Source organism: Perissodus microlepis, chromosome 4 (genome assembly GCF_051167445.1).
Source record: "Perissodus microlepis isolate ML-2025 ecotype Zambia chromosome 4, ASM5116744v1, whole genome shotgun sequence".
In the NCBI taxonomy this organism is placed as follows: Eukaryota; Metazoa; Chordata; class Actinopteri; order Cichliformes; family Cichlidae; genus Perissodus; species Perissodus microlepis.
Genome location: NC_140464.1, coordinates 15182736 through 15200597, shown reverse-complemented (window position 1 = coordinate 15200597; position 17862 = coordinate 15182736). Strand labels below are relative to the sequence as shown.

General features: G+C 41.3%; 1 protein-coding gene and 1 long non-coding RNA gene across 2 annotated transcripts; one reads left to right on the top strand and one right to left on the bottom strand.

The window, feature by feature from the left end:
* Positions 1-534: 534 nt before the first annotated feature.
* On the top strand, positions 535-13846 carry proza (protein Z, vitamin K-dependent plasma glycoprotein a). The gene is made up of 9 exons (XM_084926012.1): positions 535-694; positions 6175-6309; positions 8440-8579; positions 8699-8723; positions 8806-8919; positions 9013-9144; positions 10670-10785; positions 10896-11013; positions 12889-13846. The coding sequence occupies exons 2-9, from the start codon at positions 6231-6233 to the stop codon at positions 13419-13421; spliced, it is 1257 nt and encodes a 418-aa protein (XP_084782138.1). The 5' UTR covers positions 535-694; positions 6175-6230; the 3' UTR covers positions 13422-13846.
* Positions 13847-13851: 5 nt separating this feature from the next.
* Positions 13852-17642, bottom strand: LOC146388603 (uncharacterized). Its single transcript, XR_014800063.1, has 3 exons — positions 16723-17642; positions 16460-16539; positions 13852-16026 (listed from the first exon to the last, which is right to left on the bottom strand). It is a non-coding gene; the product is annotated as an uncharacterized LOC146388603 (long non-coding RNA).
* Between the last annotated feature and the right edge of the window lie 220 nt (positions 17643-17862).

Here is a 17862-nt window from a genome sequence, read left to right as displayed (position 1 = left end):
CAGAGTGTGTATGTGTGCTGCTGTTGGTGTCTTCTCAAGCATTTCTATTGGATCCTTTGATTACTATCATTGCCTGATGTCAGGTGGAGACTGTCTAAGACACAGACGCTCCACTTCACTTTTGCAGTTGTGTGTTGTCTTAACTTCACCACTCGACGTTGCTGTTTAGGTAGTCAAGCCCCAAAGGTTATGTCACTCATAATATCTTGATGGCAGTGAAACGTGTCTGAAATAAAGCCTTTAAAGAAAAATTCTTGGTATTTCTTATATTCTGTTCAGTATCTCATTTATTAACAGGCATGTGTTTTAAGTTCATCGGCACTATTCACTCTCACTTTGTCTTTCTTCTCCTTTATTTTATTTTTTTAAACTTGAGGCCTGTATTGTCATCGTAGTCGCCTGTGCTTCTGGTGTAGTTTTTGATGGTTTTATCTTCAACTTCATTGCTATCTATCCGCACACCCAGGCTCTGTCTTGTCTCACAGCGCCCTCTGGTGGTTGTTTTCAGTCATCAGACTCGGTACAAGCTGTAAACAGTGAGGGAGTCAGGGAAGGAGTGGGCAGGCGCGGATGTAATCAGGACTCGTTATTTTGGATCGACAGGCCCGATCCGTCTGCGAGGCCGCTGCGTGTCTCAGAACAACCGAGGCGAAGGAGCATCAGCCGGGCCGGCTCCTCCATTCAGTCCGGGGCGGTAAGTACGGAGCAGCACTGCTGCTGTGGTTGTTGTTAATGTTCGTAGAATTTCTCCTTCAGGCCTGCTGAGACACCCCGCCATGAAAACAGTGACTCTGCTACAGTGTAGCATCATGTAGGTGCCCAGCATCCTGTTTACTAAAAGGCGTAGATGCTGCTTTATATCCGTATTTGTTGCAATTCCAACCATGTACCTCTAGAAAGAAGCATAAAAAGCCAAGACTGTACTAATAGAGCCATTAACGTGCTACCGAAAGCATATTGTTGTTTATGTTGGGCAGAGGCAGATGTTTGTTTATAAGTGCATTTTATGGGTTGGGCCCACGTTTGTCTCCAGAGCTGCTTTGATTCTTCGTGTCATAGATTCAACATGTTGACATGATAGCATCACGCATTTGCTGCACATTTGTCAAATGCACATACATGATGTGAGTCGCCTCTTCCACCACATCCCAAAGGTGCTCTATTGGATTGAGATTATTGTGGAGGCCATCAGAGTACAATGAGTACTCATTGTCATGTTCAAGAAACCAGTTTGAGGTAATCAGTGCTTCGTGACGTGGTTTGTTATCCTGCTGGAAGCAGCCATCAGTAGATGGGCACCCCGTGCCATCTACCCCGTGGACATAAAGGGATGAGAAGCAACAATACTTAAGTAGACTGTGGTGTTTAAATGATGCTGGGTTTGTACTTGTGGGCCCAAAGTATGCCTATAAAATATTCCTAACACCATGGCACGATCAGAAGTAGCTGTAAGCTTTGATACAAAGCAGGAGGGATCCATGCTTTCATGTTGTTTCTGGCAAATTCTCACACTACTGTCTGAATGTCGCAGAAGAATCCAGACTCAAACAACCAGGCAATGTTTGTAATGGACAAACTGTAGCCTCAGCTTCCTGTTCTTAGCCAACAGGAGTGACAAACCGCATAGTCTTCTGCAGATGTGCCCAATCAGATACTTCAGAGATACTTTTCTGCATACCTTGATAACAAGTAGTTATGAGTCACTGCTGCATTCCTATCAGCTTGAAGCAGGCTGACATTCTCCTCTGACCTCTGGCATCAACGAGGCATTTTCTCCCAGAGACCTGCTCACTGGATGTTTTCTCTTTCTTGGACTATACTCTATAAACCCTGGAGATGGTTGTGCCTGGCTGTGAGACTTTACAAAATAAGATATGTATTTATTTTTTATTAATGCATCATCACCCAACTGTTTTCCCAATTGTAAAGATCAGACCCTAAATAAAAAGGTTTTTATTCATCCATTTCTTTAATTGTACAACAGATATACTTTATATAGCATCTGCTAAGTTAGATGCTGGCCATATGTGGTCCATTTCTCTACTGCCTCAATTCTCAAAAATTCTAGAAAAACTTTTTAGTTCAAGATTAGAAAAATTCCTTGAAAAACATCAAATAATTAATGTTGGTCAGTATGGCTTCAGAACGCAAAGAACCACTTCAATGGCGATAATTGAGGCAGTAGAAGAAATTACTGATACACTGGATAAAAATAAATATGCAGTTGGTATTTTTGTTGATCTCAAAAAGGCCTTCGACACAATCAATCACTCAATTTTATTGGATAAATTGGAAAGATATGGTATTCGAGGGAAAGCTGGTAACTGGTTAAAAAGTTACCTAACGGGTCGGGAACAATATGTTAGCATAGGGCATTACCATTCAGAAAAACTTGGTATTACATGTGGTGTGTCTGTGAAGGTTCTCAGTCATCCAGGTCATCGTAGTCAAAGGAGCTTGCAAAGAAAAGCGTCTGGACTTCTTTAAGTTACTTGAAGACGTTTCACCTCTCATCCGAGAAGCTTCTTCAGTTCTAAGGTCAAATGGTGGAGAGTCCCAGATATAAACCTAGTGGGAGTTTCCCCCCACAGAGGGACAAAAGGACCCCCTGATGATCCTCTAATCGCCTGAGCCAAGGTGTGAAACTGGGTGTGGGTCCCAATCAGCCAGAGTTTCGGGTGTGTTCATTGTGAAACCTGGCCCCACCTTATCATGCGAATTCCTGAGGTCAGATGGCCCAGGATGTGAGTGGGCGTTAAGGCGTCTGGGAAGGGATCTCAAAACTGGATTATAGATGGCAGAGAGTTGGTGTCGTAAACCCCCGCCTCTGTTCAAAGATGGTCCACAGTGTCCACAGTGGACATAGATGGCTTCTTTCTTTCTTTGAAAGAAGCCATCTATGTCCACTGTGAGCGACCATCTTGGTTTACGACACCAACTGCCAAAATTCTGGCTGATTGGGACCCACACCCAGTTTCACACCTTGGCTCAGGCGATTAGAGGATCATCAGGGGGTCCTTTTGTCCCTCTGTGGGGGGAAACTCCCACTAGGTTTATATCTGGGACTCTCCACCATTTGACCTTAGAACTGAAGAAGCTTCTCGGATGAGAGGTGAAACGTCTTCAAGTAACTTAAAGAAGTCCAGACGCTTTTCTTTGCAAGCTCCTTTGACTATTACATGTGGTGTTCCCCAAGGGTCAGTGTTGGGACCAAAACTTTTCAATGTATACATAAATGATATTTTTGATGTTTCTCAAGTACTTAAACTCATACTGTTCGCAGATGACACCAACATATTTTTCAGTAGCGATGATTATACTGATCTTGTAATGACTGTAAATAGGGAGCTAAAATTAATAAAAAAATGGATGGACATAAATAAATTATCATTAAATATAAATAAAACTAAAGCAATGTTTTTTGGTAATTTAAAATATAATATAGAATTACCAATTGATAATGTGAGTGAAAACAAATTTTTGGGAGTCGTAATTGATAATAAAATTTCATGGAAACCCCACGTCAGACACATAAAAACCAAAATTTCCAGAAGCCTCACAGTTTTGAATAAAGTGAAACAATTCCTTGATAAAGATGCACTTCGTACTCTGTACTGTACCCTGGTTCTTCCATAGCTTACATATTGTGTGGAAGTGTGGGGAAATACATATAAAAATACAACTAATCCATTAGTCACAGTACAGAAACGAGCACTGCGTATTATTCACAAGGCTGGTTATTTAGATCATACTCACAAATTCTTTCTTCAGGCAAAGTTACTTAAATTCCAGGATCTGGTTAATTACAATACATCCATAATTTTGTATAAAGCTTTTACTAAACTTTTACCGGCAAATTTACAAACTAGATTTGAGGCTTTGGAGAATTCAAATTACCCAGAACTCGAACAACCCGTAAAGGTTTTTGTGTGTCTGTATGTGGTGTGAAAATCTGGAACAGTCTGAGTTTACAATTGAAACAATGCAATAATATTCATAGATTTAAATTTCTCTACAAACAGTTGGTCTGGTCACAGTATACTCAATGATGGGTTTTAGTGTGCTCTGTAATGTCTGTTCTCTTACCATTGCTGGTATGGATTCCAAGAGAGGAAAAAAAAAAAAAAAAAAAAGAAGAGTGTGCGTATGTATGTGTATATATACGTGCATGTGTGTGTAGATATATATGTATGTATGTATATGTATGTGTGTTTGTTACTTGTAATTATTACTGCCTGTTACCTGTGGTAATGCAATTTATAATTTATATATTCTGTATTCAGTTATGAAGGCTCTAATTGTTGTTTGCGAGCTGCCGTTTAGATGCTTGTATGTGCCCGGGGCTGTTGATGGGTCTGTATGCAATGATGGGCGTAGCTGCGGGAAGTTTATTGTTTTTTTTTGTTGATGAGTGAGTATAGGGGTGGGTTTTAATAAGTTTTCTTCGTCCCACTCCTTTTTCAGGCAATTTTTGTTTTTTGTTTTGTGCATTTTATGTTCAATATAGGTATTTGTTGTGCCTGAAAATGAACAAATAAATGAATGAAATGAATGAATGAATGAGAGCTCTGAGCCTCTTTTAAAAAAAATAAATAACTATAATAAAAAAGCATAAACTTAAAAGCACATACAAAATAAAATATCTAACAGGAAACAAAAGAACAGAACAAAAAAGCATAAACATTTTCATTATTAATGAAAATGAATGAAGTCCAACCAGATAGTTAGTACCACATAGGGCTGGGCTATATCATACCGTTCACGGTAATACCGGTGTAATTTTGGGCAACGATAGGAAAATGACATTTCGCGATAGAATATGGGTAAAACGCGCATGCGCAGTGCCTATGTTTACATACGCACATGGCGGCGACGCAGAATGAGAAGAGCGAAAGTGGATCGTTAAATGAAACAGATGAACCAGAATTGGTTTGTAAAAATGCTGCAACTTCAGTGGTGTGGAACTGGTTTGGCTTTCGTCCGTCAGATACTCAACAAAGCACTATTTTTGGTAGCGCATGCTAGCGGGCCGTCGTTATTACCGTGTTGTTTGGAAAATACGGCACACTTAAAATCAATCCTTTTGATTTTTCTGAAAATCGACAGTGCCCCTTATAATCCCGTGTGCCTTTATGTATGGATTCTGGTTGTGTTTACTGACCTCGAAAGGATTTTATGTGGTACACGGCGCTCGAAAATCTGTCAAATGTTTTAGTACGACTTTGCTAAGCTATGAACCCACACTGCTTGACGGATTGTCGGAGCATTACGGCTATCGTAGGCAGGAGCCTCGCGGAGTGATACGTACTGTGCTTCAACATAATATTACCGTATTGTGTGTGTATAACCTCTTTTTAAGTTTTGTGGATATTATACATGGTTATGCTGAGGATATGTCGGCCAATTTCCACTGGAAATGCCTTTTGGTTAAACTGTCAGCAAGGAATTTGCACTGCTACATTTTTATATAACTTTAATGCACATAAAAAACAGCTGCTTGTTTAAGTGAAAATACATTGTTGGGGTTTTTGTACTAATAAAGTTGTGGAGTTGTAAAGTATTTTGTCTAGTGTCAATTATATCATCAGTTATATCGTTATCGCAAATTTTCAAATGTATATCGTGATAAATATTTTTGGTCATATCGCCCTGCTCTAGTACCACACACAGCTCCGTGACTGCAGATGTAAATGTTCTTTAACCAGATTTGAAATACATTGTCATATAATGGATATCCAATCAATAATAATTAATAGGATGACTCAATAATAATAGTAGCTGAATAAGGTAACTATATGCAATAGCTTCTCTGTCACAGTGAAAGGAAAGAGAAGCGAGGTACACTGGTTCTTACACGTTATATCTCTAACCAGTTTCTCTAGCAGGTTGGTAGTGCTGTTGTATGCTCGCTTCAGAGAGCTCCCCAAATGAAGTGCTTAACTTTATAAAGAACCAGTGAGCCAGCTGCGGCCACTACTGCGCAATAACTGAGTGAACTACAGCTTCATAACACCCAGGCAGCGATTTTCATTCTTTCTAACTGACTGCGGCCTTCTAAAACATTAAACAGTGCCTACGTCTTTCTCTGCTGCATGTCCTTCTACTGCTTAATGTCTTTTCCCAGAAATCCTCATGCATCAAAAACTCTGCTTGTCTCTGTGTCTTACTGTACAGCGGTCCCTGCATTACTGACACATTGCCTCAGAGCTGGGATACACTTCAGTGACACCATGCACTTCGTGACCACACCTGCTGCGGTGCTGTGTCTGCTGGCTGGGGCATCGGTGGCCATTCACGCCCCTGAGACAGGTAAGGAGGACAGCATGGAGCCAGGGGACTCCACAGAGCTCAACAGCCAGTGGCGGAGCGGGGGGGTGGCTTACTGGGCTTAAGCCCGGGTTGTTTTTTTCAGAAGCCCGGGGTCTTTTGGAGTGTAATTTTTTTCATAGTTAGATGCCTGGCTGACAACTGTATAAAACAAAAAACTACACACAATATTTGAAGCACATAGTGCACACTGTGGGAATTTACGACTGTGCGTAAATCCCCCCCTAATATTGGTATGATCCGAGCTCAGGCACTAAGCGGGGCGGGGCAGGCTGCTGGAGAAACGCAGCCAGGCAGACAGAGGAGAGCTTAAGTTTGACCAGGTACCAAAGCAAATCATTCGTACTGTACAAATAATGTAAATATGACGGTGTATCACGAAAGATTGATATCAAACTGATCACTTGACCCATATTACGTTACTTGCTCTTCAAGTGAATCAACAAATGGCAAAATGAAAAGCCGAACAACAACAATGCTGTTTCTTTAGAGAGTCTTAGCTTACATGTGTGTTTATTTCATATTTTCAGTTGTTACCCTCCACGGCTAAATAAATCGGTTTCAGTAATGCACTGATATACAAGAATGGACATAAGGGGCTTCTTTCAAAGAAAAAACTCTGGTAGTATTTTATATATTATGCTTTGTATGTTGTTCAGTATATTTCTATGCAAAACAAGAGGAACTTCAATACACAGCAGTATATTCACAGTTTAAACCAGATATTTACATACACTTTATGGAAAACACAAGAACATTTTTTTTACTGTACGACATCAATTTAGAGTAAACCTGTTTTGTTTTGGATAAATAAATATTGAAAGATCTTTTGAATTGGTTAAATGTCAGAATAAAGAGAGACAGAGCTGTCTATTTTTTATCACTTTCATCAAATTTAGGAGCACATATACACTAAGTTTATTGTTAATTAATAAGAAAACTGCAGACGATTCCAGTCTGAGCTGAAGAAGCTTCTGATAGGTTAGTAGAGTCCATGTGAGGGTGGCACACCTGTGGATGCATATAAGGCAAAACACAGAGCCTGTTTCTTTGAAATGGGAAAATCAAGAGATATCAACCAAAACACCAGAAAAAGAACTGTGGAGCTCCATAAGTGTGGCTCAATTTTGAATACAATTTGGTGCCATTTACAATTAAGAAATACAGATAGTTTCTCTCTTTACTCTTAAAGTTAACAAATATGTTTTTTTATATTTATCAATCTAAAAAAATAAACATTTAGTCTGATTTGATGTTACAATTAAAAAAGTGTTTGTGTTTTGATCTGAAGAGTATGTAAATATCTGGTTTCAACTGTATATTTGATGATTGTCAGCACAAAGAGGGAGAGAGAGAATGAGGACAGAACAGAGATGGAACAAGAGCAGGTGAGACACACATGTTAGTCAAATGGTTGTTTACCAAAAGTATCACCGTATCATAGGTACTCATGTATCTCGTACCTAGTGTTTCTTTTTAGGTTTGTTATTTTTCAAATTCTATATTTATTAAGTTATGCAGGCTTGTTTGCACAACAAGGCTAAATAATTATATAAACTTTTCTGAATCTAAATAGTGGACTTTGGTAGAATTAAAAAATAAGTGTAGTTCAGGTCTACGATGATTTTTAGTGCTACTATCATCTAGTTCTGATTCTTGTTCTGTCTTGGTTAAGTCCTCAGTAGTCCTGATGTTGAACTGTTGTAGTCCTGTTTTAATTCCAGATCAGTTCTCGGTCTGGGGTTTAGTCCTCGTGTCTTGATACCCCCCCACCACCCCAAAAAAAAAAAAAAAAAATCCCACATGCATACTACCCTTTACGGCTAAGCCCCGGGTGTTTCAAATGTCTGGCTCCGCCTCTGTCAACAGCGGTCAGTTTTAATAAAAAGCAAAGATTTAAAGGTCAGGTTTGTGAGAGCAGACAGCAAATAACATGTCAGAGGGATTCAGTGCTAAGAAAGTCAGGTCAGTCGTTTTATGGAGCACACGTCTTGGCGCTGGGTCAGTGAGATGCTGCTTATTTGGCTTATATTAAGTTAATGGTTAATGGTCTGTTTAGTACTTCTAAGCTATGTTGATTCTTTGATGCTATGACCTTATGTGTCCACTCAGTTTTTTTGGACAAGGAGCAGGCAACCTCCTTAATCTCCCGTCAGAAGAGAAATACACCTTCCACTCTGGAGCAGGCTTGCATGGAGAAGGTGTGCAGCTACGAGGAGGCCAGAAAGGTCTTCCAAGACACATACCGCACGGTGAGCCCACTGTTAATCCCCTCCTCATTTCCTCAAACCTCCTTTGCGCCTCTGTTTGTAAAGAGAAAGCCACTGTGCAGCTCCAGATGTTTACTTATGCCGTGTTATTTCTTCTCCAGGATATCTTCTGGTCAGTCTATGTTGGTAAGTGCATTATTAAAAGGATTGTCCAATACTGCCTATGCATTAGCACTGCATTACAGCTTATTAACTTCTCCGTGTTCAGATGGAGATCAGTGCGCAGAGAAACCCTGCAAGAATGGAGCCATGTGTTCAGACAGCGTTGGAGGCTTTGATTGTGTCTGTAAGTCGGGTTTCACTGGAACCCTCTGCGAGGAAGGTGAGAAGGAGACGTCAGGATTTCGTACATGAACATCATTTTTGATTTGCTTTTCAAGTTCTGCAAGCTTTCCACTTTGTTTTCACAATGCAGACGAGACTCTGTGCACTCTGGAAAAGGACCTGGGCTGCTCGCAGTTCTGTAAACCAGGCTACATATCCTACGAATGCTCCTGCGCCCGCGGGTGGAAGCTCAACACAGACAAGAAACAGTGTGTGCCTCAAGGTACGTCTGTCATGTATCGAAATTACTTTTTTCTGCATGTTCTTTGTTCAAGTTTGAAAAAAAAAAAAAATCTGTGTTTTATGCCTGTGTCTATTATTTACTGAATAACATAGCAGATTACTACATGCCAGTGATTGTGGGTGGTGGAAAACCTTTGGCAGTACATCAAAACAATACATAAAGGTTATCCATCCATCTTCTGCCACTTATGTGGGTCTGCAACAAAAGCAGTCTAAGCATAAATGCACAGACCCATTCAGTGAGCCACCTCCTCCAGCTCTTCCAGGATCACTAAGGCCAGCTGAGATATATATTATAAATAATCTCTCTATTGTGTTCGTCTTTGTAGGAAATAACAGAAATACTTCACCTAGGAAGCACCACAGTAGATATACTAAGGACTCCTCGATGTGGAGTGGTAGTGGCTCCACTCTGTGGCCCTCCTGAATGACAGAGCTCCTCTTGCTGTCTTCAAAGGGAGAACCCAGCCACCCTGCCGAGGAATCGCTTTTCCATTCTTTGCATCCAAAATCTCATTCTTTCTGTGACTACAAAGATTTTGTGGCCGTGTGTGAGGGCGAGAATGTAAATCAATCAACACTTAACTGTGACACTTAGCTCTCTCTTCAGATAAACTCATTTTACTTTCACTGCTGAAACTGCACCAATGCATCTGTCAGTCTCCCCGCTCCACCCTTATGAACAAGACCCTGACATATTTGAACTCCCTCTCTCAGGTACCAGTTTTTCCCTGACCTGAAGTGGGAATCGTGGCCTCAGACTAGGAGGTGCTATCTGTCATTTTTGCTGCTTCACACTTGGCTGCAAACTGCCCCAGTGCGAGATGCATGTCACCTACTAATGAAGCCAGAAGAGAGGTGATGCTGAGGCCACCAAAGGGCAAGTGGTTGAGGGTGGCCTCCACCACTTGGCTGTGTTTAGAAATTCTGTGACCATTTTTACACTGCATAAAAATGAGGTCACACCAGGGTACCGCAGTCGATTTAGCATCTCTGCTTAATCTGACAATCTGTCTTTGGGTTGTGGGAAGAGGCTGGAATACTGGGGAAAACCCACAGGGACAGTAAAAATATGCCACCTTCACACAGCCTCCAACCAACCAGCATTGTTGCCTCAAAGCAACATTGCTGTTATTAGGTACTATGGAGGACCCCTACACCTCCATAGTGCCTCATGAAGAGCTGAATTTATTACAGCACAAGGGTTTGAAGTGAAAATGGCGTTTATAGCAGGAAAAACAGTTTTCTCTTAGAGGGCATGAGACAAGAGACCCATCTGCCCATGTTTGTTTACTTTTTCAGTCATTTTTCTAACATTGTACCGCTTACATGATGCTGTCAAAGATATAATCAAGTCACCCATCCAGCCAGCTCAGATGAAAAGAGGATTTCTGATATTTCCCCACAGACTGCTTTTGACTACAAAAGCTATTGCTAGATATGCCCGTCGTACTTCAAAAATAATGTAGTCAGAAAAAATAATCATAATCATCTCCTTCTGTCAGTCGAGTACCCCTGCGGTAAGGCGGTCCGTCTACAACAGTTGCAAGGCAAATTGTCCAGAATCAGCACCAGCAACCCTGAAGGAATTGCCTGTTCGTCATCAGAATGTCCGTGGCAGGTAGGAGGACACTTGTTAACATAAAGACACAATGATTTCAGTGTATGAGTGTGCGTTTCTCAAAGGTATGAAAAAGAGATGCAGGGTCTTAACTGTCGTGCTGTTTGCAGGCTGTTCTGGTGAGTTCAGAGTCAACAGGTTTCTGTAGCGGCGTCATACTGAAGGAGAACTTTGTCCTGACTACAGCTCAGTGTGCCAAAAAATACCCATCCTTCCAGGTGGTTGTTGGTGAGTAAACAAAGAGTATACAAACATTGGAAGTAGGTAGTGATTGATATGTATTGTACATTTTATAATACATAAATTAGTTTTCTATTGCCCCCCAAAAATGTAATCTAAAATAATAATAAAAAATTGTACATAATATGTATACAAAATGTTTAAGTATAGATTCAAAAGGGGGGTGTTTGCATTTGTAATGATTTCCATTCTGTATGAAGGAAATCAGTAACATATCCTCCTGAGAACCAGCCAATTAGTTTATGTTCTCTGTAATGGACATTTGTTTTCTGTCTTTATATTTTCAGACTCATTTGAGCTATCCTACTAATTCCTGATGTGTTAAATAGAGGACATCTTGGGCTTTCCATTGATATCTCATGTGTTTGGGTGACCTCTTTCAGCTCCAAAGAGGAAGGACATGACATAAAAATTAAATCTGACTATTAATTTTCCCCTCGGTTCTCAGGAGGATAAATAATAACAGTACCATAGATGTTACTGTGTGTGGAGGGACCTATCCAAGCTTTCCTTTCAGATTCAGAACAAATTTGTCTCTTTCTTGGTTTATGTTACTGTGAAATGCACTTCACACACGTACACACACGCACAGTTGTTTGTCGCCAGATGCCACGTTTATTTACAGTTTACATATGTTATGACCGACCACAGTCTGACAGCTCCGGTCTCAGCTGATTTCCAGCCTCCCCTCCGCTCCTCTCCGTCTCACTATAAAAGGGAAGGAAACCATCATCAGTCCAAACGCCATCAGCTGTTCTCACCTGCGTCTCCAGCACCGCCCCGTCGAGCTCACTGCACCACTCCTCCCCTGCAGCCGCGCCCGGGACCACACCTCCGCCACAGTTACATTTCCACCTGTGATGATATATTATCATTTTTTAATGGCATGAAAACACATACATGTCAGCACATTGTATAGGAGCCAGCATGTGCCTTAAAATATAAATATTTAAGTGTCTTTTCAGTCAGCAGACTCAGTATAAGCTGTAAATGGTGGGGGAAAGAGGAGACAGGCATGGATGTAAAAGAGAAGAGTCATCACAAATTAACGATGCAAGCAGTTTTTAATGAGTACAGAAATAATGTAACATTTTAAGAATATAGTCAAGTGAAAAAGAGTTTTCACTGGACTGTGCAGCACTAGGCTGTACTACAGGAATTGAAGGGTCTTTAGTGGCCAGACGCTACTAATAAAATGCATTTGGTTAAATTTTCATCAGTGAGTGCGAGCACCTCTATAAAAGCAGAGGTTTTGGCAGTTTGCTGGTCTGGAGCACTTAGGTATTGTATGTGTTAGCATAATCTGACCAGGAGTGGACGTCAGGGGAAAGCCTGTTCTCTCTAAAAACACAGTGGCAGCACAGTTTATATCTGAAGAAAGCACAAGACTTCTGGAAACAGACTAATAAGATAAAGGTGGAGATAACTGGCCAGAATGCACAGCAAAGACCGACATTTATTTAGCTTACGTTGTCTGCTCAGAACAAATAGCATTTACCTAAATAAACACAAATCCACAAATTGAAAAATTCTACCATTTTATAATCGTTGTTAAATAAAATTACAGAATAAATCGATCAAAAAAAGAAGTTTCCAAAATTGTCACTTTATAAATCATGAATATTACATCAGCAAATTAGTGTGTTTATTTAAATGTGGTTTCTTTTGCTGTTTTAAAATGTAATAAAATAATTATAATCTAATAATTATAATAATAATAATAATAATCAAGCTATTAATATAATTATTGCAACAGCTCTGCACTGAACTCGAGCACAGAAGCGCAGTAAATCTTGTGCTGCATGCCGGTTTTTAGATTTTTAGAACTTTTAACATCATCGCTCTTCCTTATCTCCTGCACAGGTAAAGACAGCAGCAGTAATACTGACCAACAGACGCTGTATGTTAAAGTGATTCATGTCCACCCACGCTATGTGGAAGGTCGCCCTGAAAACGACCTGGCTGTGATTGAGCTCCGTGACCGCATCATCTTTAAAAGACACACGATTGCTGCCTGTCTGCCAGAACGAGACTTTGCTGAGAGCGTTTTGATGGCAGGTGACTACACAACAGTGGTCACTGGCTGGAAGGAACCACAGCAGGGGTCTGCTTTCCAGGGCTCGCTCACTCTTAACACCCTGGTGTACAACAAGCTTCCCATGTGTCTGGAAACTCACGGAAACTTGATGACCAACAAGATGGGCTGCACTGCACCTCGTGAGAACGCCGACTGCACCATGAGCTCCGGCAGCCCCCTGCTCACCCTGTACAGGGACGTGTTCTTCCTCACTGGTGTGGTGAGTCAGCCAACAGGGGCCGACTGCAGCAAAGGATACATCTTCCAGAAGGTGTCGCGCCACCTCGGCTGGCTCCGGCAAAGAATAGGTTCACGTTAGGAGCGGTAGTCAGAGAGCACACTGAGGTTATTGATCATGGAATAGGATAATACAGGTTAATAAATAATAAAACAGGGAAACTGAATATTTTCCTCCTTCTAACTTAGTCTCTTCTTTATCCTTGTCCTTGTGTATTTAAAAAATTTAAATAACTAACATAACATATATGCTGTCATCTCCGTTCCTCTTTGGTGTGTCTCGTTTATCCACAAGGTGGCTCTCTGGTTACATAAAGACAGAAGCGTTCATTACATGTATCCTACAACTACAGCAGAAACGGTGAGAGATGTGTGAATTATTCAGCATGTGTTTTGTGATGTGGACGTACAGTTTTAATAACCTCTGAGCGCTGTACTCGTTGACATGCACCTTATAAGACTATTACTCATCACTGTTGTATGAATGTAATAAAGTGTAACACCACACCTACTGTCAGCTCTGTCATTGTGGTTATAAGAGGTTATAATTATTTCAGAACTTTACATATAAAGGTAAGCTTGAGATGTGCCATAGTTTGTGGGAGATCATCAAACACAAGAACGTGGGCATTACTATTAATGACAATGTCAAATGAATATACAGGACTGTGCAAAAGTCTTGGGCTGATCCCTGTTTCTTTATTATTCTTCAGCACAGTCTGAACTCTCTTATGCTGTTTCTTCTAATTTCTTTAAGGAGTGTTCAGGAATAGGTCTCCAGGTTTCTTGAAGAACATTCAAAGCTCTTCTTTGGATGTTGGATGCCTTTTGTTCCTCTATCTGTTAAGAAGATAGCAGTAATGTCGAGGTCCAGGTTCTGTGGAAGCCAATCCATGACTGATAGTGTTTCAGTGTATGTTTTTTCCATTCAGTTATGCTTTTTACAGCATTGGCAGTGTATTTGGGGTCATTGTCATGTTGAAAAATGAAGTTGTTCCCAATCAGATACTTTCCAGATGGATGCATGATCGTACTTTTCTGTGTTCATAATTCCATCAATTTTGACAGAATCTCCAACAAATGCAGTTCCAAACCACGACAGAGTCTCCCATGTTTTACAGATGGCTGTAGACACTCGCTGTTCTATCTCTGTCCTGACTTCCTCTGTACAAATTGACCAAAAATGTCTAATTTGGATTAATCACACCATAAGACTTGTTGCCACTCATTTACAGTCCAGTTCTCCCCACTTCCCTTTCCTAAGTATCGCTGCTGGAGAGCCATCCTTGCATTGAGACCAACTGAAGGGCCAGATCCATCTCTCAGGTCCTGTTCATGCCTGGACAACTCCTAGGTCAGTGTTAAGAAACACTCCTCTGAAAATTATCAGGTACAACAAGTGCACTGAAAATCTGTAAAAAAGCAGCTAATGTCCAAAGAAAAACTTTGGAAGACCTCCAGAAAGCCTGGAGGATTGTTGCTCTGGCTCCTTGGAAGTAAAATATAAAGAAATGATGGGTGGCTCAAGACTTTTGCCCATTACTCTGTAATACATCAACAACAGCAAATAATCTAAAATTACGAACTAATACTTAAAGTAATTAATTCTTCCACACCAACCACATTTCATATTGAAGCTCTGTGATGCTGTGCTTTGAACACATCTTTACATCAGCATACTAACACGGTAACGGCATGCTGTTTATTATGTAGAACCAAGACTGACATGTTAATTCAGCATATTAGCATACTATTTGCTCATTAGCACTACCCACTCTGGCTGATGGGGGTATCATTAGTTTGTGGCCATTTGGTTAGAAGCCAAAGTGTCATCAGGGTCATCGTCTTCATGGTCTGATGAAGAGCAGGTGTGCTCGAAGCATCGCACCTTTCATGATGCAGAGAACCGGTAAGTGGCTTCTTGCGGTATGCGAGCTTTCAGCCCAACACCTTTTCTGTTTTTTAAACATTAAAGTTGGAAATACAGAAACGCTCAAAATAACAACCACTGCAGCCTGAATTACTTTACTTTGATCAGTGATCAGCACACTATCTCAGAAAACTACTTGACTACATTTATGAAGTCAGATCAAGACTTTTAGTTTCGTTATGAGGGATGATTTACACATTCGCTCGACAACCGAAAGGTCTCTGGATCGACTCCAGCTGGAGATGCAAATCTCTGTTGGGGTTACATCATGAAGGGGATCTGGTGTAAAAACTCATGTCGACCTATGAGACAAGAGGAGAGCTGAAAGTATCTCATTCTTATAAAGAGGAATCATTACCTATCTGTTTGTGTAGCAGGGGAAAACAAGGCGCACATGTGGTCAGGTTGCTTGTCCATCACAGGCTGACAGACAACCACAGAGCTGTATGTATGGTTGTCTGTCAGCCTATGATGGACTAGCATTGCTGGCTGGTGGACCACGGCCCGTTTAGAATCAGCTTGCCTTTGGACTTTAGTTAGGAAGCCAAAGTCCCTGGAGAGAAACCAAGCATGGGAAGGGCACAAAAACATGCATGCTCTGCAAACAACATGCAAACAACCAGATTAGCTATTTAATGCACTACTGTGCCATCCTCAGGGTAGAAGCTCCTCGGGAAGGGAGGAGTGAAGTGCAACATATACTGCTAAAACAGCTCCCAGTCCACACACAGAGTCACCATCTTCCACCATCCGCCATCTGCAAATAAAAAATGCATAAGACACATTAACTGTATGAAAAACAACTTGACAAGCAAAACCAAAATCAAAAGCTCAGAAAGTAGTGAGATTTCAAGACGGGATCTTCCCACGAAATAGCAGGATGTTTAGAAAATTAATTTTTCTAAGGTAAAATATTTAATGGGACCGTGGGGCAAAATTAAAAGTATGTTTGAGAACAAGTACAAAGTCTTGAAGCTGACAGACTTGAGGGAATCAGGGCAGTTATTTTACACGTAAACTAATTTACAGGCATGTTGGTTTGTGTTTAAATATGATGCTCTGGGGTGTGAGTTAAAGCGTTAAATTTGCAGTTTGCATAATTTACATACCACAGTAGCGGACTATTGACAATCTGATAATCTAAACGTCTAATATACCCCTTTCCCCCCACTTAGACAATATTAGCTTACCCTCGCTGTCACATACCCCTGTGTTGTCTGGCAACATTTTCCCACAGAGCCTCTCCCTCTGCAGTCTTCTCACAGCCTCCCTGGTGAACAAGGCCAGGCCCATGTCACAGAGGCAGAGAAAAGGAGAGGCAGAAGAATGGCCAAGAGAGAGGGTAGGAGACGCCACATAACAACAAAAACCTGGCCTGCCACTTTTGATTGGAAGCTTGAAAAGGACAGCTCTGAAAGCTGGGGCCCACGTTGGCTGTTGCTATGGCACTCACCTAGGAGATGGCTCCTTACTCCCAAAAATGGCAGCACTCCTTTTGCTGGGCCGTCCAGCGGAGATTCATGTGAGCGGAGCTCCTTCCTTCCTGAGTCTGGTCCCGCTCTCTCGTTCTGACAGTTCCGTTTATGTGATCGAGCTCACAGAGCCGTTCAAAAACACACACCGAGCAAGGTGTAGGCTAAGGAGTGCAGCTCTCCTCTGAGATGCAGAACTGTGAAGTGTATCAATTACATATCAAACAGTCACTGCATCTTACCCCGAGAATAAAACCTCAAATCTGAGCAAATGGGGAGACGAGGACGTGATGGGAATGCTGAGAGGGAGGAAGATGTTTGAGAAGTGTTGAGGTGCAGAAATGGAGAAGGACTCAAAGATGAAGAGCAGCAGATGAAGAGATTTGCTGTGTTGATACAGAAGAGATGACTGCCATTGTGCTGATGGATTGATGGACTTAAAGTATATTAGATATGAATGAAACATTAACAGGGTTGTTATTACTTAGGGAAGCTTTCACTCTACACAAATCAAACGTTACTTTTATTGGACAGGTTTGCTGTGCACTGTTATTCAGACTACACTGTGTCAGTGGTGTGTGTTTGCATCTGGCCAGGGTACTAAATCAGTAACACCCCCAAACCCAAAGAGCATTTGCATGCTGTGACCCCAAATCCTTGCTAGTGTGTGCAAGAACATGCATGTAAGTATGCATAACACATGGATGCTTTTTTGGGGTTGGGGGGTCGACATCAAATGACAGACTTTAGGAAGGATTATCTGTCTGTGTGGTGTCTGATCCACACACGGGGGGTTAGCATTATGTCTGCACACTGAAGGCAGATTGACTGTGTTAAAATCTGATGGGCTTTGCATGCAATCTGTAAAGGCATCCCTGTGATCTCGTCCAATAATCCCCCACCCCAAAATCCATGTCCCCAATCTTTTCTCACTTCAGGACTTCACACATACGGAGAGCTCTCCAGTCAGATTGGGTGAAAAAAAGGAAAAGAAAAACAAAAGCTTTCCCCCTCCACCCAACCCGCCCCTAACCTACCCCTATGCAAATTCATCCGCACGCCAAACACAGTAGCTTCTACTTCATTGGGTAATTGTGCAGAAGAGTGGAGGTAACGTGAGA

What these genes read in the sequence shown, in the direction of transcription:
- proza (XM_084926012.1), top strand. Translation starts at nt 6,231, where the DNA reads ATGCACTTCGTGACCACACCTGCTGCGGTGCTGTGTCTGCTGGCTGGG. An exon ending in CATTCACGCCCCTGAGACAG is followed by an intron (nt 6,310 to 8,439) that starts GTAAGGAGGACA and finishes GTGTCCACTCAG; the next exon opens with TTTTTTTGGACAAGGAGCAG. An exon ending in CTTCTGGTCAGTCTATGTTG is followed by an intron (nt 8,724 to 8,805) that starts GTAAGTGCATTA and finishes CTCCGTGTTCAG; the next exon opens with ATGGAGATCAGTGCGCAGAG.